The sequence below is a fragment of the Topomyia yanbarensis genome, chromosome 3, assembly GCF_030247195.1.
Source record: "Topomyia yanbarensis strain Yona2022 chromosome 3, ASM3024719v1, whole genome shotgun sequence".
Taxonomy (NCBI): Eukaryota; Metazoa; Arthropoda; class Insecta; order Diptera; family Culicidae; genus Topomyia; species Topomyia yanbarensis.
In genome coordinates, this window is record NC_080672.1 from 238435111 (window position 1) to 238461135 (window position 26025).

At 42.8% G+C, this 26025-nt stretch overlaps 2 protein-coding genes across 11 annotated transcripts in view; one reads left to right on the forward strand and one right to left on the reverse strand.

Moving 5' to 3' along the window:
• LOC131691421 (uncharacterized) overlaps positions 1-26025 on the forward strand; it is a 1322992-nt gene that overhangs the window by 353303 nt on the left and 943664 nt on the right. The gene's annotated exons all lie outside the window — the stretch shown is intronic.
• Positions 18460-21928, reverse strand: LOC131691424 (uncharacterized). Its single transcript, XM_058977804.1, has 2 exons — positions 20824-21928; positions 18460-20521 (listed from the first exon to the last, which is right to left on the reverse strand). The coding sequence occupies exons 1-2, from the start codon at positions 21859-21861 to the stop codon at positions 19793-19795; spliced, it is 1767 nt and encodes a 588-aa protein (XP_058833787.1). The 5' UTR covers positions 21862-21928; the 3' UTR covers positions 18460-19792.

Here is a 26025-nt window from a genome sequence, read left to right on the forward strand (position 1 = left end):
GAGATGTGAACTTACATTTGATGCAATTTGAACGGATGCTTCCGGAAGTACTTGCACCGGTTTGGACATGCTTCGGCACTCCTTTGTCCGGAGTGTGTAAACGTGCAAAGACACAGGAACACGTGGTCTAGGTTCGGAGAAGTTTTCGTAGGGTGTGATAGTTGACAGTATCGTTGAAGAGATGTGCCACGACGAGCATACCTGGGACGCTGTCAATAGAGTGGTTACGACCAGTTGAGTAGTACGCAACGTAGAACCGGGTTCGAGTCATCTGGGCGCCAGTGATACGGACGTCAGACTTAACCGGAATCGCCGGACCGACCTTAACACCCTACCGGATAGCTCGTGAGTAGGGTAGATGCACAGCCGGGGATCAGACCGCGTCGAATAGCTAGCAATGGATCATTGGGGCGCCAGTGAACCGGAAGCTACGCTCCACCCGGAATCGCTGGATGGACCTTAGCACCTACTGGCTGGTCCATAGAGTAGACTAGGTCCATCGCTGGGGCTACATCGAGTAGATCGGAACAAAGCGGGGAGCTAATTGACTCACGGAAACGGCATCGGCATCGGGAGTAATCCCCCGCTCGGTATCGGGAGAACCTGTCTCGCCTAGGAATTCTCCTTCGGAGTAGGCCAGATCCATCGTTGGGGACTGGACCGAGTAGTTTGCGAACAAGTCGGGAGCTGAACGAGTAAGTGGTGCTGAATGGTACGAGAAGAAAGTTTCGGTGCAGAGTGGCACAAGGGAGCCGAAGGGCTAGGTAAATTAGACACTCTGAAGTTTGCCGCCCAGATTGTCTTCGTAGGGGAAGAGCATAAAGTTTCGACCCCCTGCTAGCTTTTCGACTACCATATGTAGAAATTGCCAGTCTGTGTTGATGGTGAAGAACACACCACCGTCGAGGAGTAGTGCTGTAACCCTACTGAAGGAACTAACTGCTAAGTAGTGGAATAAGAGTGGGTGTTATGCTCATAAAACCCCCTCCCCGAAGTAATGCCGTAAGGTAGTCCCGGGGAGGATTAAGGTTTTGGGCAAGAGTAGTGGTTTTTGGCGAGTCGGGTGGCAACACGAACCAGCTCTCTGAGACGTTACAGTTTAATATATTTTTTTCCTGCAGCATCAGGGCTTTTTTTGGAAGTTTTTTGCTATCCTCTAAAAACAAAAACAAAAAAACACACACAGTCGATTGGTATATGAGACTCGGCCAAATAACAAATCGGAATTGAAAATAAGAAAATTTTCTGAACTATATATGAAGATATAATAGCTCATTGAGTTAAAACTATCAGCAATAGTCTAGAAATGTCTCGCTCATATACATACTAATTTCATAATAAATCCAATGAAGATAAATTTTCTGTATTGCATTGTTAAGATATTTTTGTTCCTTACATGAGAAACTATCAACGGTCTTCTAGAAATGTTTCGCTCACATACAAATAATTTAAGGTTATATCATTCATGGTTATTCACGATGGATTTAAATTCTTCCACATAATTGTAATTTTCAGTGTTTTGTAGTACTTGCACCGACTTTTTAGTCGTAGAAAATTTAACTTTGGTCGCATCTAAATGCAGTAGTAGTAATACAGTAGTCTAGATAGCCCAAAAAATAGTAGTTTTCAATATTTTCTAAACTGCTAAGATGTAACGAGATGGAAATTTCGCTTTCGAGGTCTGGTTATTAGAGTGTTGAAATGATGATTGACATGATCCTATATCACGCCTCTTGGTTTAGAACCGAGCATATGAGCATAAGGTGTAATGTTTCTTCCTTCGAACCTCTTGCTGTCGTGTACATATTTATTACCATTTATTACCGCATTTTTTTCCGAAGATATTAACATTAGATAGTCCTTCCTGAGTTTCAAAAGAACTTAATAGTGTCCCCGATACTCGGACGTAACACATCACTCGATCCGTAGTCGATTTGATCAAATATGTCGGTTTAGCTAGAAACCCATATTCGTGTATTAGATCCCATAGGTGATCTCAATCGATTGTATCATATGCGGCTTTGAAATCTATAAACAGGTGGCACGTTGTAATTGCAACATTTTTGAAAGACTAGTCGAATCGAAAATATTTCGTTTATTGTTGTGATGCATGCCCCAGTAAAACCTGCTCTGAATTCCCCATTTTTCTCTATGGGCAGCGGTGAACACTTTGTAGGTGGCATTCAGCAATGTGATTGACTTGTACTTGCAACAATCCAGCTTATCACCTCTGTTATAGACGGGACATGTGTACTACTCCCTCATTATTTTATATGAAGAGTAAACTGAACGAATTTCTATTCGAAAGGTTCAAGCCAGCAATAAGAACGTAGGGAAACGTATATCTGCAAAAACAAACATGGATATTTAAAAACTACAGCCATTTTCAAAATCACTCTCGATTTAGCAGAAGCTAAATATACATATGCATACTATGCTGAAGTTGAATTGTGCGTTTATTTCCCCAGCAAGCAGTTTATCGTCTATTTATTCTTCATTAGTGGGAGGGTAACCAAACTTTCACCTCTCAAGAACTTGCGAAAAGCTACTGACAATGCAGTATGGAAGCTCCACCTCAACGGCATCCCTTATTATTGAACGCCCAGGCAGTTTAGTAACTATAATAACATATCGGAAAGAATGAAATATTCAAACCAACAGTCAGACTATAGAAATCATCAATGGGGAAACACGTAGCTGCAACCATGCGGTAGCATGCGGCTAACCGACATTTGTGATTTCTTACCTGTTTCACCATTGTGCTATATGATCGGTGTAAAGTCAGACCGGACTAAGTAGCAAAATCTAAAAAGAAGAGAAAATGATAGGATTGAATCAAAAATTTCTTCTTCAGCTACATTTCATTTGCGCCAAATTTGAAAAATATTATCATTAGCATGAATTATGAAATGAATCCATTGCGGTAAAGAATGCAAAGATTCAATCTTTGTACACGTTTTTCTCTGTATCAATGTAATATCGTTTAGTCCGGTCTGGCACAAAACCGACATCTTGCATGCGCGTGCGCTTTGTATTCATTTTCACTGAAGTTAGAATGGACATACGGCATTTGGTAGAATTGCGGCTTCAAATATGGGTATTTCATCAACATTACTAAAATATGAATAACTCAAAAACGGAACATCGTAGCTATGTAATGTAAGCGAACGAAAAATTCTACACAAAGCAAGCTACAATCCTATGCAATAATATGGGGTACTTTTGAATAAAATATCGGAGATATTTTGGTTCGAACTAGAAAATGCTAGCCGTGAGTAATCATCAAAATTTTAAAATTTTAGTTATACCAAAAAATAGCTTAACCCCAAGTAGCATGCTTTGTTACTGTATAGTATTTGTAACTCTCTTAGTAACAACTATGTTATGGAAAAAGCGCACTTTGTTTGTATGTTGTGCAACATGTTCCTAAATGCAGCAAAATAATGAAAACAATAGCTGTGCCATTTGTCGAGCATTGGGTAGTTGGACAGTTCTGTTTTAGGGTGGAATGGCAAACAAAGAGGCATTTGCAACTTGTTAGACTGTTTGTGCAAGTTAGCAAAGTTTCTGATTAGTTTCACAACTGTTATTGATGTTTGCTTACTTAACACTGTTTGCCTGCTCTATAGTTACATAGTTGTACAATCAGTTTAAAAAACAGTAGAAATTCTTTTCAAATATATCCAACAATAAAAATATTGTGTAGCAGACGTGCAACATTTAAAACTTTCAACAAGTTGCAATTGCTTCTTGGGATTCCTTGCGCAACTTTACACGAGAGGGATTATTGATATCTCTTACGTAAAAGTTTTAAAAATTCGAGAAAGCGCCGCAGCCGATCCTGTAACCTTTCGCCTTAAGGGGAAAATTGTTTAAATTCATCTTTGCACGTGAAGAGAAAAATTATTATGGATTTTGCGTTTCATCCGTGACTAGGGGTTTGCTCAGAAACACAAATAGTGTTTTCGTTTTTTGTGGAGCTACATTGATAATATAAATTCGTAAATATAATGAAATCGATCGTGCAATGCACGAATTCATTCGTCGTTTTCTGCAACGAAGTATTTTTGTGCATTGCACAGTAGTCCAGGAAGCGAAATTAGCGGGAAACAATTGTTAACGCATTCATCTTTAGGTTTAGAGATTTGGTGTCTTAGAAACATTTTTTGTGCGTGACAAACAGCATCTTTTGGCTGAAACGGTTTTAAAATGTCAAAGTTGTAGACATTATTTCAAATTATAGTTCAAAAAGAATGATACTTTCTTCTGCAATATTCTAGAACAATTAATTCTGAGCAACTTTGTTGAAGATACTAACTTTGTATCTCAAACCGTTTTCATTTTATAGTGAGTTCCATATCATAACTTAGGGTGTCTCTCAAAAAAGCAGTTTTCTCCGTACAGTTTTTTAATATGATTTTTCTCACAAAAGTACCTTTCAGTGTACTTTTAGAGGATGATTAGAGGCAGCTTTTGCTGAAGAAAGAAAAATTTCATCTTGTCTAGTTCAAAAGTCATACTTAATTTTCACTTAAAAATACGCCCTTTTCAAATGTCGATATCTCAAAAGAGGGCAAACGAAAATTGATAATTTTCATTGCATTTGAAAGGCTGTAGTTTTGTCTACAATGTTTTGAAAAATTGGAGAACGCTTTTTTGTCTTTCTCAAATAAATCAAATTTAAGTAAAAGCATTTTTGCGTACAATCCTACAGCGCTCATATTAAAAAATATTTGTTTTACGCTGATTCTGTGAATTCTTATAAAGACTTTTCAAGGATCACATACATTTGGAGGTTTTTCATAATGCAGATAGGGTAAAGACCATCAATCACCAATGACTTGACTTAATTATTGCCAAGATTTCCCAAAATCCACACAAATTTACAAGCGATTTCGTTCATTTGCAGGTACGGTTTCAGCAGGTAGCAGTATCAAGATCTGCACTCTACTAACCTCAAACCAAAAAACAAAATTGACCTTCATATAACAGTATTGTTGAAGTAAAAAAAAAATCTGATATCCTTCTGTTATATAAATGCATCAAATTATTCAACATAGTTTTTAATATTTTTAAATGAAATAAGCGAATCATTTAAGTACTTTAAAACGACTGTCGTACATTTGGTAGACCACTCTACAAAGAGCTTAATTGAGTGCATCAAGTGCAATACTGAAACCCAGAAACTAAGCATGATTTCGATTATCAAATGGGGAACTGATGCAGCTCGACTCATTGCAGCTAAGATGTAACGATTTCCAGTATTACACACACTAGTAGTAATCTTTAGACGTGCTTATTGTGGTTTTTAAATCATCAAACTAATCTTCTACTACAAAAATTAATGAGTATGATCAAAGCTTTATCGACGAGGATGAAAACAGAGAATTGCGCTTATGAAACAATTTCACAGCCAACAAATAAAAAAAGTGTGGCAGTCTAGTAGTGGTAATGGGATTAAATAGAAAAGAACGAGTGTCTTTAATTATTTTACATACTGTACACTTAGGCTTCTTTATGTAGGGGATGCGCGCATAAAAAACCGTCTAAAAAGACTTCTTATATTTGCATTTTCGATAGCTCCATTATGACTTGTATATTTGCATTTTCGATAGCTCCATTATGTTTGTTGGTGGTATGGTAGGGTGGAAGTAAGAGGAAAGCGATTATAGTTTCTATTGCACTCGTATACAAGTTATTTAATATACTGGTTCTCAGGAATAAAGCAAATATATTGACCCTAATGCATTGATCATAATTTATATGCATTTCAACGATTGTACATAGGTCTAGTAATTAATGATAGAGTGTGCCACTAGAGTGACAGGAAAAAATGACCCCTATCGGCCCACCCCTGAGTCGACTTCTAGTCCCACCAGGAGTACTTGTTCCAAATTTGAAGCAAATCGGACAAGTCTAGCTACCGGACCAACGTGCCTGAAGTTTGTATGAGATTTTATTACAATTTACATGGAGAAAACCCACTAACTCGCATTTTTGCCGCTGGGTGACACTGTACGCATCGTATTATCACTGAAAGTGAAAATAAGAAAGATAATTTAATTGTCTACAACTTTGTCGAAGACTGCTAGTGAATCCGGCTTTGTTAAAAGAAGTTATTACACTTTTAGCGAAGTGATATCTGAGTCAGTTTTCTATAGGGCCTATCAGTGCATGGTTGTGCATCAGTACTCGATTCGCACGAACTAATAATTGTAGTAAATAATAGAAGTCATGTTTTGGTTATAAAATTTTAGTTCCATATTGTACCGCATAGAGGGCGCCAACACTAACTTTTCGACGGAGAGAGATAAAAATTAGGTGTCTTCCACAAAGTTGTAGAACAGGCATTTTGCAATAATTCTCCCGAACATCTCGATATTCTATCTCTCTTCTATGAAAAGTTAGTGTTGGCGCCTTCTATGCGATCACAGTTGGAACTAAAATTTTCCAACCAAAACAAAACTCGTATTATGTGGTATAATTCTTCTGAACATACTATTGAGCTAAACCTAACTGTTATTTCACAAAAATGTATAGTTCGTGGGAATCGAGTACTGATACACAACCTTGCACTGCTAGGCCCTATGGAAAACTGACTCAGACATCACCTCGCCAAAAATTTAATAACTTCTTTTAACAAAGCCGGATTGACTAGCAGTCTTCGACAAAGTTGTAGACAATTAAATTATCTTTCTTATTTTCACTTTCAGTAAGAATACGATGCATACAGTGCCACCCAGCGGCAAAAATGTGAGTTAGTGGGTTTTCTCCATGTAAATTGTAGAAAAATCTCATACAAACTTCAGGCACGTTGGTCCGGTAGCTAGACTTGTCCGATTTGCTTCAAATTTGGTGCAAGAGCTCCTGGTGGGACTAGGAATCGAATCAGGGGTAGGCCGATTGAGTTTTCAAAAAATCATTAATTGTCTGGGCAGTCTAGTGTGCCACCCTAACGAGTGAGCCCAAAATAGGGTCATCACCCTATTTGCAATATGAAAAGCCTGCAAATGTATGTGATCCTTGAAAAGTCTTGACAAGAATTCACAGAATCCGCGCAAAACAATTTTTTTTTAGTATGAGCGCTATAGGATTAAACGCAAAAATGCTTTTACTTAAATTTGATTTATTTGAGGAAGACAAAAAAGCGTTCTCCAATTTTTCAATATATTGTAGACAAAACTACAGCCTTTCAAATACAATCAAAATTATCAATTTTCCTTTTGAGATATCGACATTTGAAAAGGTCGTATTTTTAAGTGAAAATTAAGTATAACTTTTGAACCAGACAAGATAAAAATTTTCTTTCTTCAGCAAAAGTTGCCTCTAATCATCCTCTAAAAATACACTGAAAGGTACTTTTGTGAGAAAAATCATATTAAAAAACTGTACGGAGAAAACTGCTTTTTGAGAGACACCCTAAGTTATGATATGGAACTCACTATAAAATGAAAACGGTTTGGGATACAAAGTTAGTATCTTCAACAAAGTTGCTCAGAATTAATTCTCTTTGAACTATAATTTGAAATAATGTCTACAACTTTGACACTTTAAGGGCCACCCTAAAACCGTTTCAGCCAAAAGATGCTGTTTGTCACGCACAATAAATGTTTCTAAGACACCAAATCTCTAAACCTAAAGATGAATGCGTTAACAATTGTTTCCCGCTAATTTCGCTTCCTGGACCACTGTGCATTGTAAATAGTAGGTTTCGTTCATTTCATGAACCAGACTGGCCGCTTGGTGAACGAAGGCTCTCGTATATTTTACACGCTTAATGTACACTGCTCGATTGTTATCGTTGATAACGACATTACTTTTCGTGAATGAAACGAAATGTTTCAATTATTTTAATAAACGTTTGTGTATATTACGAACGATTTCATTGCTCACGTAAATTTATTTCGTTCATCTTACCAATGTTTTCGTATTCATTTGCATATTATTTTTTCTATCGATATTTTAGTATTGATGTTTGACAGCAATGATTTTTTGACATTAAAAATGTCTTACTCCACTATCTGGGGCTAGGTGTCATTCTAAAATCTAAACTATCTCCCATGTAACGAAACTATGTAAGGTTTGCACGCTTATAACTCCGATATTACTAGATGGATTTTAATCATTCATACACCAACCGATTCAGAAACACCTAACTTAAATATTGGTAATAATTTAATATCTCCCCAATAAAAGTAGACTTTTGGAAATTGGTAAAATTAAAAAGTTCACGAAAAACGGGAAAATTACCATTCGTGAGGCAGATTTCTCAGACACAGCCGTCAAAAGAGGGCAGCTTAGTGACTCAATGAAAGCCGAAAAGTCATAAATAGAAGCGACGCATGTCCGTTTAAATCAGTTGTTGCTCTTGTCTCATACGAACAACATCGTCTCCGGGCGATGCAATAAGCGCTATCGATTTTCGGCAACGTTGGCATTTGCACACACTCGCACCTATGTGACTAAACCATTTACGGTTAGTTTATAAATAGAGGTGACGCGTACCCGTTTGAATCAGTTTTTGTTCTTATGTCGAACGGGTAAGATCATGGCTGCAGCGTGTTGGCACTACAATAAGCGGTAGACGCTATGCATTTTCGGCAGCGGTGGCCGTGTGCGGATTTTTCGGGTACCAGCACGGTGTCACAGAATGATTTGCAAAGTGGGTGGGTGGGGTGGTTTGGATTTAATTCAATACGGTGTGTGCTGCTTAAGAGTGTTGCGTTTGAATAAAATATATTTATTTTTATGCATGCGTGTGCGTTGTAACTTGTTAATCCATGTTTACGGCGCATTGTAGCTGCCTAGGGTAAAGAGCCTATTGGTTTTCATATGTTTCATATTTTGGTTATGTTTTTTATCAGTAAGGCATCTGACAACGTGATTCTGTAGTTATTGCACTGTTCAGCAGCGTAGTATTTTATATAGGGGAGTACACTCAGGTTTTATTACGCGGTATTTTTTACGCGAATTTTGAAATTTCCGCGGTTTTCATTTACGCGTTTTTTTTTTTAAATTTAGGCGGTTTTCATTTGCACGGCCTGTATCCCCTGCGTAAAAAAAACCTGAGTGTAATTGCATCGGAAACAATCACATTCCCAGCAGAACTTTTTGTTTTCTAAATTCAAACACTTTTGTTTCGTACTGTACACAACGGAAAATTTTAAAACAGAACTTACCGTCCCAGCAGCAGTTTAGGCGGGTGTTCTTTTTCGATTCAAATTCAAGCCATGTCTTAATCGTTACTGGACTTAAAATTGTTTTTCCAGTTTATCCAGTCAGAGTATCTGTCCTGCCCTATGTAGTTAAAACACAGTTCTAATTGCGTTTTAAAGTATACAACAAATTGAACGGTTAGGTATACTAATTTAAATTTTAAAATATATCTGTTTGAAATTATGCAACAAACCGCTGTACTGAAGATATAATTATGTCAGTCCTATTACCACATAAAACACCTATATAACATAAAACGCTGTAGAATTGGTTTAATAATACAATGTTTACACTACAGAGTTATAACACGTTTTAATAATTAGCAACAAGAGAAAATGTCACCAAGATAGCATAAAACCCGTTTTAACTGGTAGTGCGAACGTTGCATAACAATGTAATTTATCAAATAATTTCATTTTTTTCACCACTAATCGATCAAGAAATACTTAACCTTAAGATTGTTTACTTAAGTTCATTAATACATTATTGAAAATTTAAATGGAAAATGAAATTTCATATTTCATGAAGAATCTGTATATTTCCGTTGCTGGGCGTGGGCTTCCTCGTCACGGTTCTAAATATGGAACTTTTCTTTTAAATATATTTTCTGGACAGACCAGCCTATTTTTACTAGATGGATTAGCCAAATAATGCCAATCACCTAGTGAGATACTTGATTAATTAATAGATTACCGTTAAAAGACCTTCAATAAATTATGTTTTAATGGGGAGGGTATATAGCAAATTGTAACATAAAAAAACAGGCGAGTGAGCAAGAACTTGAGTCGATATGTGTGATAGATAAAATACATTTGCACGCTCTTGAAAAAAGCTACATTTTTAATGTCACCGTGGTCGTGTCCTGTACACAACCCTTTAATTTTTTTTTACTAGCTAAAAGGATCGATCTGGCAAAATCAATTTTATTTCAACCTGCTCACCTCTATTGAGGACTAGAAAGATTGTGGTGTGAAGAAATGGACGCTTGATGAGCAAAAGTATTAGTAAATTTTACTTATCTAGTGTACATGCCACGAATGTTATCGTTAAAAACGACATTATTTTTCGTGAATGAAGCGAAATGATTCGTTTATTTCAATAAATGTTTGCGTATATTACGAACGACTTCGTTGGTTGCACGAATTCATTTAGTTTATTTTAGAAAAGTTTTCGTATTTGTTAGCCTCTTACTGTTTTCAGTGGATCTTTTGGGATCGATGTTTGACAACATCGAGTTTTTTAATTTAAAAAAAATCGATGTGGCCAAATCGATTTTACTGTGGTGTGGCCGCTTGATGAACGAAAGTTTTCGTAAATTTAACTTATTTAGTGTACATTGCACGAATGTTGTTGAAAACGACATTATTTTTCGTGCATGAAACGAAAAGTTTTGTTTATTTTAATAAACATTTATGCATATTACGAACAATCTCGTTGCTCGCACGAATTAATTTCGTTCATCTAAGAGAAGTTTTCGTATTCATCTTTTATCGTTCATCTCTCGTCATTCTCGATTAGATAAATTTTGTGTGGAGTAAAGTGTACAACGTTAAAAGTTAATTAAGTAGTTAATTTCTCTGGGTAAAGTAGTGGCCCTGTAACTAGAATCTTCATCTAACCGATAGCAGCGCAAGAAACCATACAGCATGGCTGTTAAAGCAATTACCAATGAAGCTCACTTCCAAACCGAACTAGCCGCAGCAGGAGAAAAATTAGTCGTTGTGGATTTTACCGCAGCTTGGTGTAGACCGTTCTGAAACATATCGCATTTGTTCGATCAGCTTCCGGCGAAATATCCAAAGGCTGTGTTTCTCAAGGTGGACGTGGACAGATGTGCCGAAACGGCGCCGTCCCAGGGCATGTCGACCATGCCAATGTTTATTTTCTAACGAGCCAGAACAAAGATTGACAGGATGCAGGGTGCGGACATTAATGGACTTGAAGCCAAAATACAGAAACATTACGTCGCCAGCGTGGATGAATCTCGAGAACATTACGGTCATGGAATGTTGAACTTGAACACCTTCATCCAGAAGAACCAGTGCTAATGTTTGAACGAATCGAACGACCACCCGATGGTGAATGCGCTCAGTTCCAGCGGTGGTCATCTGGTGTCCGATTGTGACGAACAGCTGAGCACTTCGATTACCTTCAATCAGCTGGTCAAAATCAGTGCCATCAAGTTCAAAGCACCGCCCTCTCACGGACCAATAAAAAGGTGAGAATCTTTATCAATGAACCAAGTACCATCGATTTCGATATGGCCGAATCGCAAGTTTCGGAGCAGGATCTGGTACTGGAGCAGATTGTTTGAGCCGCCGGGAGAAGAATGGTTAGAAGGCGGTGGATAGGTGCGGCGACGAATATTTTTGATCGTATACTTAAAAGGTTAAAGATAGTGATGCGCGTGATCTTGTTCTTTTTATAAATTGTTTAATAAAATAATGAGCAGAAAAAAATGGCATATTATTTTGACATTGCTCCGGCAAAGAAAAACTCAATCTTATTCATACAAAACCAACGAGCAGTTCGCGGTGGCTCAACTGAATCCGTACAGCTCCGGATTCTGGATCAACTGGAAGCGAAAGAGGTTCAGGAAATCTTCCTGAAACCGGCGGGCACGGATACGGCTACTAAATAGTCAGACTGAGACCGTCGTGATGATCAACAATTATCTGACGTATAGCAACAATGACTCCATATTCTACCTCTATTGAAGATCTTTTGACGTTGACGGTTTGACGAATAGTACTCGTAAATATTATAAAGATGTTCGTGTATAGTAGCGAACAATTCGTTTGCCGAATGAAGCTGTTTCGTAATAAGCCAACGAAAGTCGTTTCGTGGTATTCACGAAAAATTCATGATGAAAAATAAAAATGTTTCAATAGAACTACGAATGATTCATCATATGTACGAAAAATTCGTATATTTTATGAAAATTGTCTGTACGAAACTAATTCCTAGAGATTTACGAATATATTCTATCAGTGTGCCGTAATCCAGGCGCAAGCTTAATCCTGTCGTCAAGTTAGTGTCGGATGCTGATGAGACGAAGTCGAAACGCAAATTCTATAACTAAATTAATTAAGAAAATCCAACTAATACGCATTTTTTTCCAACAAAATCTTTGAAACTTTTCTTTTTTTTCTTGAAACTACATTAAAAAACCTTGCATTAACAATAAAACTCGGTTTAGCGGTTCAGAAGAAATTCATTAAAAAATCGACTTTTAAAAAATCGCTTTTTTAATCAGTTTAACGTGGAAAGCGGCACCCTAATGATGAAATAAGCATTACCTATTTAATATTTTTCGATAAGGAACAATTTTACTAACTATTTCGAAGCTTTGACCCGTATCAAGCGCTCTGTCTCATTCTACTCGACCAGTCCCCGGTTGTGGATTTAGTCTACTCCGACAGAGATTTTCTCGGCGGTAATTGCTCTCCCGAAACAGTGCTTGCTGTTCATCACGCCATTTCCGCTGTAGGTCGGTCGTGATCTGCGTCACCACTCTGGAGACCGCGTTCCACGTTATACGGGTTGATGCCCGGTCCTACCGTTTCAAGCATATCCCTGCGTGTAGCTTTGAACCTCGGACATTCGAAGACCATATGCTCCGGTGTCTTCTCGACGTTCTTACACTCTGGGCCGAACCGTTGAAGATACTTTCTGTAGCAGACGTGGCTCGAAAGGAGCTGTGTCAGGTGTAAGTTAACCTCTTTGTACTTTCTATTGACACACGTCGATAGGTTTGGGATGAGCCGGTAGGTCCACCTTCTCTTCTCACCGTCTTCCTCACGTTTCCGGTGTTTCTCCGAGTATAGCACTTGATATGCTCCGCCAGTCTGATACAGGTGGGGATTTTTTTACAATGGAGAATACATTTAAGTACTAACCCAGTACACGTGCTATTAGTAGATACCAAGCTACCACACGTGGTATAATGGGGGTGTGTCGGGCTCTCATGGTGACGCAGCCATTAATACCGACTAAACTCCATTGGGCTCCGCCATTGTTCTCCCCAGGGACTATCTCTCGATATTACTTCTGGGGGGATGGCTGTACTTGATGTACTCATTCACTCTCGCTCACACGTTCATACGTCCTGTATGATGCTTACTTGGGAGCTTTCTCTCTCTCTGTCACACCTTGATTCACTCTCTAACACTCCACATGAGGCTTACTTTTGTGCTCACCTTTTTCGTTCCTTGCGAGGCTGACTTGTGTGCTCGCCTTTTCCATTCCTTAGGGGGGGGGGGTCATGGGGATCATCCCGGCGATAACGCATAGTGCCTCCGACGACATTGTTCTGTACCTGCTAGCGGCGCGTACGACCATCAGCCGGAACGTCCTGTTCAGCTTTTCGCAGTTCCACTTGATTTTCAGCCAGTAACCTAGATGGGAACCCCATATCGCAGAATCGATCATGAAACACTAGATTGCAGACGTTTCGTGCTGCTTCTAGGGCCGCCGACGTTTGGCATGATCCTCGCTATTGCGTTCATTGCTTGTCGCAGGCGCAGTTAACGTGGTTGTTGAAGCTCAACCGGCCGTCGATTATCCGACGTCAATCTGCATTCGCTGAACCGCCTTGCAGTTGCTGACCAAGAACACCTCCATCTTGTGGTGAGCTATCTGCAGCTTGTCCACGTTCATCCAGTTCTCGATCACGTGTATTGTCTCCGTCAATTACACCTCCACTTCTTCAAATGTCTCATCCATCATCGTTAGTGACACGTCGCCGGCGAAACTCGCTATTTTCACGTTCCTGGGCAGCCGCAGTATCAAGAAAACATCGCACACTCAGTTTCAAAGAGATGGAGCTCTGAGGAACGCTCGCTGTAACTCGCATTGACTTCATTCGTCTAGTATAGTAGCACTCTGCTCTGGAAGTAGCTCTTCAGGATCCGGCATAGATAGTAGGGGACTTATTCGGTGCAGTGCTGCATTCTTCACATTTATTGTGGCCACAGCGCAGTATCGATCTCTTCTTGCCTTCTCTGCACTCTTGAGGATTGCCCGAAATGCATCCATTGTCGATACTCCTTTGCCCAAACCAAACTGCCTTTTGGACAGCTCGCGTTCGCCCTCCGTGCATTTCGTCAGCATGTTAAGAAGGATTATTTCCAGTTGTTTTCCGAGTGTATCCAGCAAACATAGAGGCTTATACGAGGCTGGATCACCCGGTGGTTTCCCTGGGTTTGATCTCCCGTTTTAAGGCGGCCCTTGCTGCCTTGCGCTTCTCTCTATCCGGATCCGATACTGCTCTCTGAATCTGCCTTCTAGCTCTTTTTTTACAATGGAGAAGACCTTTACGTCCTAGACCAGTACCGCACGGGGTGCACTGGGGGCGTGTCGGGCTCGAATGGTGACGCTGCCATTAATACCGACTAAACTCCATTGGGCTCCACCATCGTTCCTCCCAGGAACTACCTCTCGGTATTACTCCTGGGGGGATGGCTGTACTTAATGTACTCATTCACTCTCACTCACGCGTTCATACGTCCTATATGAGGCTTACTTGGGAGCTCTCTCTATCGCACCTTGATTCACTCTCAAACACTCCCACATGAGGCAGACTTTTGTGCTCACCTTTTTCGTTCCTTGCGAGGCTGACTTATGTGCTCACCTTACTCATTCCTTGCTAGGCTTACTTTTGTGCTCGCCCCATCCATACCATGTGAGGCTGACTTGGGTGCTCACCCTATCACCTGATTCACTCTCAATCGTGCCACTCTATTGTACCTCTGTCACTCCCCCTGGCATCCCATATGGGATATTTTTCTTGGGCCCCACTTCTGACATACCATGCGAAGCTGACTTGTGTGCTCACCTTTTTCATTCCTTGCTAGGCTTACTTTTGTGCTAGCCTCTACCATACCATGTGAGGCTGACTTTTGTGCTCACCCTTAACATGCCGTGTGAGACTGACATGGATGCTCACCCTTTCACTCCTCTGCCACGCCATGAAGCATCGATAGCTAAGTCCCAACATACTACGTTATGACCCTCCCGTCTTGGCATGAGGCAGTCCACTTATACTCCTATACACTCACTCTTCTGTCTTGCTTCGGGTGGCTGGGTTTACCCCTTACGCGGTTGTCAGTCGCTGCGCCAAACCTGCCTCGGCATGAACAGACCATTCACTCTCTTTTTTGCGCTTGGCCTTTTTTGCTCCAGCTAACCAATCACTAGTTAGCCGTGCCCGTCGTCTGTTGCTCGGTTCGCCAGATTACCTGTAGCCTACAGGCAATCTGGATGGTAGCAGCCGAGACTGCGTTCCACTTCTCCACCGATTGACACATCCGCTGAATAAGGGTATCAGGGGTTGTGTCCCAGCCACAGACGTCAAGCATTGCTCTTCTTTCGACTTCGAACCGATGACATACGAACAGTATGTGTTCGGCAGTTTCGTCTACACCTGGGTAGTCCGGGCAGACTGGGACCTCCGCGTGCCCGAACCTGTGGAGGTACTGTCGGAAACAGCCATGGCCTGACAGGAATTGTGTCAGATGGAAGTGAACTTCCCCATGGGGTCTTCCCACCCAGCTCGAGCTAGGTATCAGCCGGTGGGTCCACCTACCTTTCGAGGAGTTGTCCCACTCACGCTGCCATCTGGCGACCGAGGTCACCCTGGTGCGCTCGCGGGCTCCCCTATTTCCACTTAGCTCGAAGCACTCCTCATCTTCCCGAATGACCAGCCCGACTGGCATCATGCTCGCTATCACGCAGGATGCATCGTGTGATACCGTGCGGTAGGCAGATATCACTCTGAGGCACATCACGCGGTAGGTGCTCTCCAGTTTCTGTAGATAACTGGTTGCCCTCAGTGCTCTTGACCATGACGGGCCGCCGTACTTGAGGATAGATACGGCAACGCCTGCCAGTAACCTGCGTCTTCTGGCGCACACCTTTGAGCTGTTGGACATCATTCTCGATAGAGCCGCAACAGCAGTCGACGCTATCTTGCATGTATAGTTGACATGGCTGCCGAAGGTCAGCTTGTCGTCTATAATGACTCCGAGAGACTTCAGACTTCGCTGTGAAGTGATCGCGACTTCTCCCACATGGATAACTGCATGTTGTGCCGACTTGCGGTTGTTCACGATAACTACCTCCGTCTTATGATGAGCGAGCTCCAGGCCTCTCGCGCTCATCCATTCCTCCACCGTGCTGATCGCGTGTTCTGCGGTTAGTTCTACCTCAAGAATTGACTCCCCGTAGACCTCCAAGGTTGCGTCGTCGGCAAAGCCGACGATCTAGACCCCAGGAGGGAACTTCAGTCTCAGAACCCCGTCATACATGAGGTTCCATAGCACCGGGCCTAGGATCGAGCCCTGCGGGACTCCGGCGGTAAACGGAACCCTTCTCTGACCGGCAACGGTCTCGTATAGCAGTACGCGGTTCTGGAAGTAACTTTCCAGGATCCGGTACAGACCCACCGGTAGGCTAAGCCGGTGTAACGAGAGCGCGATGGCATCCCAGCTTGTGCTGTTGAATGCGTTCTTCACGTCAAGTGTCACTAACGCACAGTATCGAATACCTCGCCTATTCCGTTCGATCGCTATCTCGGCAGTATTTGTCACTGAGTTGAGAGCGTCCACCGTGGACTTACCCTTCCGAAAGCCAAACTGGTTGCTTGACAGGCCGTCCGTACTGTCGTGACGTTCCATTTTTCCAAGCTAGCGAGCGTCCAAAATCAGTGAGCGTCCAAAACCAGCTAGCATCCGTTCGTCTTAACGGTCGTCAATCGAATACTCTATTCTCCTTCGACTGCTCCCGCTCAGGAAACTTTTACCCAAACAAATACCATTGAATTGCCCAGTTTGCAATGAAACAGTATCGTATATACTCATACATTCATCCATCGTGGATATGGTAACCAGTTGTTGATTAGACGGAGATAGAGAAAGCAAGAGCAAGGGTCGCGCGATAGATCTCAAGGGAAAACTCACTTACACATCTCACTTTGATCCGCGAGAAATATACAGAAAAGGAGAGCAAGAGTATTATGAGAGCGATTTAATTTAAAGTATCTGTTCCCATTCTAGAACCGTTTATTAATCAGGGAAGAACAATGCCATTATTAATATAATTTATATATATTTTTAATTATACAATGCCTATACACTACATGTCTTCTCCTCTCTACTCTAATGGATAACGGTGTATACGAATTTGTCGTTAAATCTAGAGGGTTTTCTAATAGTATCTCTGTTCCGTAAAGATTTAGGTATACCATGAGGTGGGCTTCCCATTTGTGTTCGATCTATTTCAGATGTGGATGGCAGTAACAGTAATCCTTCCTCAATGATGCTTTCAGTAGAGTTCCTAACATCATGACATTCTGTATTACTGGACTTTTTCCGCTGATCAGTGGTCATTGGAGCAAGCTTCACATCTTTTGTTTTGCGGGTATACTGAATACCGTTCTTACTCATCACAACTATTTTCGCGCCCTCAGTTGCGATGACGCTGAAGCGTTCTCCTCCGAAGGTAGGGTCAGTTTTTCTATTTTTATATTGTGCCAACAATACCTTTTCACCAACTGAAAATTGTGTTTCCTTGGCACCTCGAGCCATATCCGCATGTTTTTTACTTGTCAGCTTTGCAACAGCATCTCTTTCCCGTATATCTGATCTGTCTAATTCTTTTCGACACCATAGGCTTGGAAAAGTGCCGCGATACTTCCATCCTACAAGTAACTCGAACGGAGTTACTCCCAGGCGAGAATGTGGTATTAAGGTGTTATGGTTATGTACGTATTGCTGCATGGCCAACCTCCAGTTGTTACCGTCCAATTTGGCCGCTGCTACAGCTTTAATCACCCCTTGGTTCTGCCTCTCAACTGCTCCGTTCGATTGAGGACTGAGTGGAATTGATTTGCGTACTTTAATTCCAAAACTGAACAAATGCTGAACTTTGAAAAGGTGGCCCGTTGTCGCTCTGGATTATATGCGGGTAACCCCAAATCAAAAAATCTCTGGAAGCTAGTGGTAATGAAGGATTTCGCCTAGATAACCTAACACATGTTTCGCAGTTTTTCACAAAATTCTCAACGTCTACAGACATACCCGGCCACCAAAAAAACTCTTTCATTATACGCTTCATAGATACTTCACCGGAATGTCCTCCGTGTGCTGATGCCATCGCTTTATCTCTCAGGCAGCTTGGTAAAATTACCTTATTATCTTTGAATATTAAAAATCCTAAAAAATACATTTCTTTCTTATGCGCTTCGTACTTTAATAACTTTTCATGCCAAGTGTCAGTTTGTAGAGCCATGCGAACCATCTGTATCTCTATATCTTGTTCTGCAGCTGTTTCAATCTCTTGCCATGTTAGTTCCATGCATCCTGGATCAAGAGCGTATAAGAAATGGCTGTCGTTATCGGTTTCAAATGGTATTGCTTCTTGAGATTTGTGGATTAATCTGTAAAGCGCATCTGCAATATTTTGTTCTCCCGGAACTCGTTTGATAGAAAAATCATATGGTTGCAAACGTAGGGCCCACGTTTCGGCTCGTGAGACAGCCCGTTTACCAAGTCTGTGATTGCTATTGAAAATGAATTCATTTGCTTCAGAATCGGTTCGAATGACAAATTTTTTACTAAGGAGGTACGAAGAGAATCGTTCCACTCCCCACACGACTGCTAAGGCTTCTTTGTGCGTTTGGGGGTATCGCTGCTCAGTGACCGTGAGGGCTTTGGAAGCGCAAGCTATTATTCGGGGTATTGATGATTTATTAAATTGTATGAGCACATCCCCTAAACCAATAGGAGAGGCATCCACAAGTAGCTCTGTTTGGTCGTCTGGGTCGTAATAGCCTAGCCTTTTGATTGACTTTAATGCATCGTTGCGCAGGAATTCAAATTCTTTTTCTTCATTATTAGTCCAGTAGAAACGATCTCCATTAGCCAGTGCTCGCAGATGTTCAGTTTTATCAGCACGTTTAAAAATAAATCGATCAGCGAACGTTACTAATCCTAAGAAGCTCTTGACTTCAGCACAACTCACAGGTCGTCTAAAATCTCTGATTGCGCTTATTTTTCCATCCTCAACTTTCCAGCCGCGATCAGTTAAAACAAACCCCAGAAACTTCACTGATTGACTTCCAAACACACATTTGGACATGTTCAGTTTCACATTATGCTCACGAAGTCGTTCCATTACAAGCGCCAAATTCTCGTCGTGTTCCTCTTTTGTTTTGCCGTATACAAGGATGTCGTCTAAATAATTACGCACACCCTTGCATCCCATTAGTATTTTTCGCTGCAGAACTTCCTGGAATATGTCCGGTGCGTTACACAGTCCGAAAGGCAGCCGAACACAGCGAAACATTCCAAATTCTGTACAGAAAGTGGTCAAATGGTGAGATTCTTCATCTAGCTCGATGTGGAAAAAAGCGTTGGTAAGATCAATAGTTGAGAACCAACGAGCTCCGTTTAGATCCGCGAGAATACTATCCAGCGTGGGCATGGTGAAAGGCGTTCGATAAATATATTTATTGGGTCCTCTAAGATCAATGACGAGTCTAATATCGTTTTTGCCTGAAACCACGCAAAGATTTTTTTTAACGTCTGGATTTGGAAACTATATTAAATGAACTTTTTTTATTACCTTTAGGAATTACAAGCATGGATGAACAAAACGATACATCCATTTCCTCTACAACCGGTTCAATGATATCCGTCGAGATCAATTGATGAAGTCGTTCTTTCGCAAGTGGTGTAACCGCTATAGGTATATTCATGAAGATATTCCTACATGGCGCTATCGATTTATTGTAGCTAATCTTCACAGGAGGAATATTCAATTTAGGGAAACTCTCTTGATCAGTTATGGGTGCAATCGCAACTGGATTTACTTCTATGTTAAGCATTGATCCCTCATCTGTAACTGGTACGCTAAGACCTAGGAGCAATACGCTATATCTAGTTGCTGTTGCTCTACTGAGAAGTGACCGAATCTCTCTTACAACGTAAAATTTCTCGAGCAATACCGGTCTGTTATCCGTAATATGCAAAAAAGCTTCAAATGTCGCTAATACCTTGATGACATTGCATGACGCGTATGGTTTAAGGGTTCGATCAGATTTATCTTGTATGTTGAATATTTCGTTTTTATGGAACTGATCCTTTTTTAGTTTAATGAATAAATCTTCCGTGAACGTATTGACTTGCGCCCCAGAATCAATCAAAAATTGACAAGGCATACCTGCTACGGTAGCTGATATGAGTCCGCCTTTACTTTGTTCCATTACAGTTGCCAATTGCGCAGGCATGCAATACTCCACATGACTCTGTCAAAGGAATAAAAAAATAAACTGTAAATGACAACTCCTTCTGTTTGTCCAAACAATCATATTTTGCGATAGAACAACAAGTAGCAAGACTACTTTGTCATATGGGCTTTTCCATAGTAGAATTCATGGATATCATTAGTGAAGATTCTATGTATAAAAAGACAGCATTAAAAACTAGTTTTTATTTTATATCTCAAATTCATAAAACGGACATTTTCAATAATTCATAGCAATCCTTTTGTCAAACCATCGCAAAAATCATGATTGAATAAAATTTAATCATCTAAAGAAACGCTTACATTTTCCGCAACTGAATCATTTGATTCTTCCTTTTCAACATATGCAATTAATTTTGCAGCTGGTTCTTGAGACTGACTATCCTTTCCAGTTGGGCTCTTAGCATCACGGAGATTCGATGAACGACACGCCCTCTGAAGGTGCCCAATACGGCCGCAACTATGGCATACTTTATCGATGGCTCTGCAATCGGCCGGCGAATGGAAGGCACTGTCACATCTCCAACACTTGCGTTGGCGTGACATACCTATACTTATATTGCCTCCGCGACGTCTATTATCTACTCCGAATCTGCGAAAGTTTTCTCCCGAGCCGTTAAAAGGGTGAAATCTCTGATTACCGCGCTGATGATGGTTTCCTCCTATATTGGAACGATGCACAAATTTCCGTTGAATACTTCGGCGTGGGAAATCGGCGGAAACCGGTGCTAAGACGGCTTGTTCTGAATTTCCATGTTTACGCTTAAAAAATTCTTCATTGAGCCGAATTGCTTCTATCTCGCGTACTTTGTCTACCAAATCGGTAAATGTTCCTTTTCTGCTGAGCATCTTTAGAGCGGTAGCACGAACTTCCTTATTGTGGGCATGTTCTGCGATGGTGCCGACAATTTGCTCGAATTCCTTATCCTCATCAAAGTCACACATTCGCGCCGTTGCTCCTACTCGGTTTATGAATGTTAAATCTGTTTCTTCAGCTTTCTGAAACATTAAAGCGAGTTTCCGTCTTTGTAACATTACATCTGACCCTGAGCCGAAATATGATTTCAGTCTGTACAAGGCATTGGAGAACGGCCTTTCCAATTGATCTGGGGCACTAGGGTCAGATTTTGTACTCTTGAAAATCTCCAACAATCTTGGTCCTGCTTTCACTTTGAAAACGGTAAATTTTGTTGTTTCATCTTCTATCCCAGCTAACTTCATTGAATCCATCAGAAGATCTCTCCACATCTCGAATGAGTGTCGATGAATATCATCCTCCTCAGCTGGTTTGCACTCCGGAACGTTTATCGATGTGATGGACAACTGATGTACGCTAGACATAAATCTCGACTCTTCTCGACCCGGTTGACTGCTTACGCATTGCGTACTAGAAGGACCAACACCTCCCTCAAAATTGGAAGTGTTCTGTACACCATCTGCTTCAATTGAAAGAGTAGAGGTATTTAGAATAGCTGGGAGCGATGCCTCCTTAATCGAATACTCTATTCTCCTTCGACTGCTCCCGCTCAGGGAACTTTTACCCAAACAAATACCATTGAATTGCCCAGTTTGCAATGAAACAGTATCGTATATACTCATAATTTCATCCATCGTGGATATGGTAACCAGTTGTTGATTAGACGGAGATAGAGAAAGCAAGAGCAAGGGTCGCGCGATAGATCTCAAGGGAAAATTCACTTACACATCTCACTTTGACCCGCGAGAAATATACAGAAAAGGAGAGCAAGAGTATTATGAGAGCGATTTAATTTAAAGTATCTGTTCCCATTCTAGAACCGTTTATTAATCAGGGAAGAACAATGCCATTATTAATATAATTTATATATATTTTTTAGTATACAATGCCTATACACTACACGTACCTTCCGCGTACGGGGTTAGCCTGTTGAGGATGATCCTCTCAAGCAATTTGCCAGTCGTGTCGATCAGACAGATTGGTCTGTACGCCGATGGGTCGCCTGGCGGCTTCCCGGGCTTCGGCAACAGCACCAATTTCTGCCTTTTCCATCTATCGGGGAAACGGCACACGTCAAGGCATCTCTGCATAGCTAGCCTGAACATGTTCGGGTTCGCTAGGATCGCTGCCTTGAGAGCGTTGTTTGGAACTCCATCCGGCCCTGGAGCTTTGTTCATTGCTAGGGATTTAGCCACAGCGAGTAGTTCTTCATTCGTCACTGGAGCCACCATTTCGGTCGTGCCCGCACTGTCTCTTAGGCCAGGGGCTTGTGGCTCGAGACGGGAAGAGTACTTCGATAATCGTTGCCAACCGGTCCGGAGACTGTTCTGGGAGTGAAGAGCCCCCTTTGGTCTTGGCCATCACAATCCGGTAGGCGTCACCCCACATCCTCGGTGCGAGCTGTTGCATCCTACGTCTAGCTCTGAGGCAGGCTGGCCGTAGAGCTGCAATCTCGGCACTCCACCAGTATACCGGGCATCTGCCGTTTCTTGGCAGTGTTTTTCTCGGCATAGTGACGTCGCACGCGCGTGATAGAACAGCTACTAGCGCATCCCCGCTTAGACTGTCGGTGTTGTCCTCCAGTCCCAGGGGCGCGGTGAAAGCTTCGCTGTCGAAGTGATTGGACTTCCACCCGCGTACCTGACAGGGATCTCCCGCCCTCGGATGCTGCACACCATAGTTGATCCTAAAGCGGATTGCTAAATGATCGCTATGGGTGTAGCCTTCGTCTACCCATGCCTGGAGCCAGACTCGGGCTGGCAAATGTTAGGTCAATCCACGCCTCCACGCCGTTTCTACGGAATGTACTAGCGAAGCCATTATTAGCTAGCACAGTATCGAGTTTCGCAAGCGCCTCCATTAGCGCTTGACCCCTGCTATTTGTACAGCGGCTGCCCCACTCCACTGCCCAAGCGTTAAAGTCTCCCGCTATGACTACCGGTTTCCGGACCACTAGGTCCGACGAGAGCCTGTCGATCATCTGGTTGAACTGTTCTATTGGCCACCTTGGTGGAGCGTAGCAGCTGCAATAGAACACACCATGGATCTTGGCAATCGCAACACCCTCGGCGGAGGAGTGTATTACCTCTTGAACCGGGAACCGTCCCGTTGTACAGATTGTCACCATTCCAGACCCGTCCGACACCCAATTGCCGTTGCCGGCAGGGATGCTGTACGGGTCTGATAAGAGGGCGACATCTGTCCTTGACTCCGAGACCGACTGCCACAGCAGCTGTTGGGCTGCTGCACAATGGTTAAGATTTAGCTGTGTGACGCTCACGGCTTCTTCTTATTTGCCTCACCGAAGGGACACGAAGGTCCGCCCATAGCATGTTTATGGGCTTGCTTCTTAGCGGTGCAGATAAGGCACTTGTGCGCCTTAGTGCAACCCCGCTCCTTATGCCCCTCCTCGCCGCAGCGACGACATAGTTTGCTCCTGTCTATGTTCTTGCACTCGTAGGCTTTGTGGCCGGACTCAAGGCACCGTTAGCACCTATCCACTGAAGGCGGCTGGGGTATGCTAATTGGGCATACCGACCAGCCGATCTTCAGCTTACCTTTCTCGGTTACCTTTTTGGCATCCGCCTTCAGTAGCCTGGGCTACTTGGGTGCCAGATGGTCCATCTCTAAATCGCACAGAGGCCCGCTCGACGTCGCATTGCTCCTTAACGGCTGCGACGACATCTTCTGCGGTCGTGAACTCGTCCAGATGCTTGCACTGGAGGGTCATTTCCGCCCCTAGCGACCTGACCTGTGCGCCTTCACCAAGGACCTCTTGGGTCAAGGCCTTGTACACCGCACTAGATTGTGCGCCTCGCTTCAGCACCAGAAGCATTTCTCCCGTGTTGGTGCGTCTCACGCTACGCACATCTTGCCCAAGGGCCGAAAGGCTTTCGGCCGCCTTCATCGACTTTAGGACGTCGGCATATTTGTCCTTGTCGGTTTTTAACCACAAGGCCTCGCCTCTGTCCTTGGCCTTCTTCGCGGGTCGCGGTACCTCCGGTGTCGGTGCCGGCTTCTTCCTGGTGACCAGCGTCCAGGGGTTAACGCCCCCCTGCCCCGGTCGCGCCGGGTTGCTGGTACCAACGCTCTGCTCAGCGAGGTCACTCTCGCCCTCGCTTACCTCGGCCAGACGGCGTTTGGCCTTAACGGTTGCACGCCGTGTGGTGTCGGTTTTTGCACCCTCGCCTGGTGACTTTTTAGGGCGCTTCTCGTTCGACGTAGTCTTACGATTGCCCTTGCCCTTGCCTTTTCCCTTCGAGGGGAACTCGGCCGCCGCTTCGAGCGACATGGCTGCTCCATAGAAGGTGAAGGCCACTGTCTGAGTGCCTGCATCAACCTTCTCTCTTCCCTCCCTCTTGGAGGCCACTGTCTGGGTTTCTCTGTCGGACTTCTCCCGACATTCCACTCTCTTCGCATAAGCCTGCTGTTTCTGTCTTGCGACACGAACAGTTTTCCGGAGCTCCAGGAGACTCTGCTTTAGCTCCTTGCTTATGTTTTGCTTTGCGCTAGTGAACTCGATTATTGAATCGAGCTGCTCCACCACTTTGCGCATCGCGGATAGTGGCCCGTCCAGTGCGTTGGTAAGGCTATTTCCTACCACTACTGGGGGGTCACTGGTGCTATCAGATGCAGCACTCGTCGCTCCACTACTCTCCCCACGGGGGGAGACCTCGCCAAACCACCTCTAGCAAAGGGGTGGCACCTCTGTTTGATTGTTTTTGTTTTTCTCCATGTTTGAACACACGAGTAGCGCGAGAATAAATGTCCGCCACGCCAGAGCTCCGCATTAACGTGGTAAGGGACGCTTACTGTGGGGGTTGCCCCGGTACATCACAGGCTCCGTTAACGATCGAGCATCTATTTCACCCCCCCGATCACTCATCCCTCGGCACGGGTCGCTTCACGCCTTGGAATTGGGGTTATGACCTATCTTGCTTTACGTGGTGACCGCGGCCCAGATCATCACAACCATCCTCCTTTACCAGGGCTTTGGACCTGTAGCTCTGGTTCTCAATAGTTCCATGTACGTATATTATTACAGACATGCTACTATTGAGATCCGTCATTCGCTAGCGGAGTTGCCTTCTAGCTCTGACACAAACAGTGTGTAGCGTACTGAGCATTTCATTCCACCAGTAAGCTGGACGCCGTATATTGCGTGGCTTCAGTTTTCGTGGCATTGTGGCGCCACAAACCGTCACAATCCTTCTTGTTAGAGCAGCCGCATCTTCGTTCTCGATCCCGCTGTCCGGCCGAAATGCCTCAACTAAGAGGTTTTTGTTGATAACTTTCGTCTTCTACTTTCGCCTGCCAGTCATTCTAGTCCGTGCTGCAACTGGTTTCCGTTGGCTAATACGGTAGCGAATGCGCTATACTTCTCGGATACTCTCCAATACACGTTCGCCGTAAGTGAAGGGCTACAAAATGTGGCATTGATGATAGACTCCCTCCCGTCTCTCTGAAATGTGCTAACGGAACCCAATCGTACATCTAACTTGGCTAAATCTTCCTGCAGGATACACCCG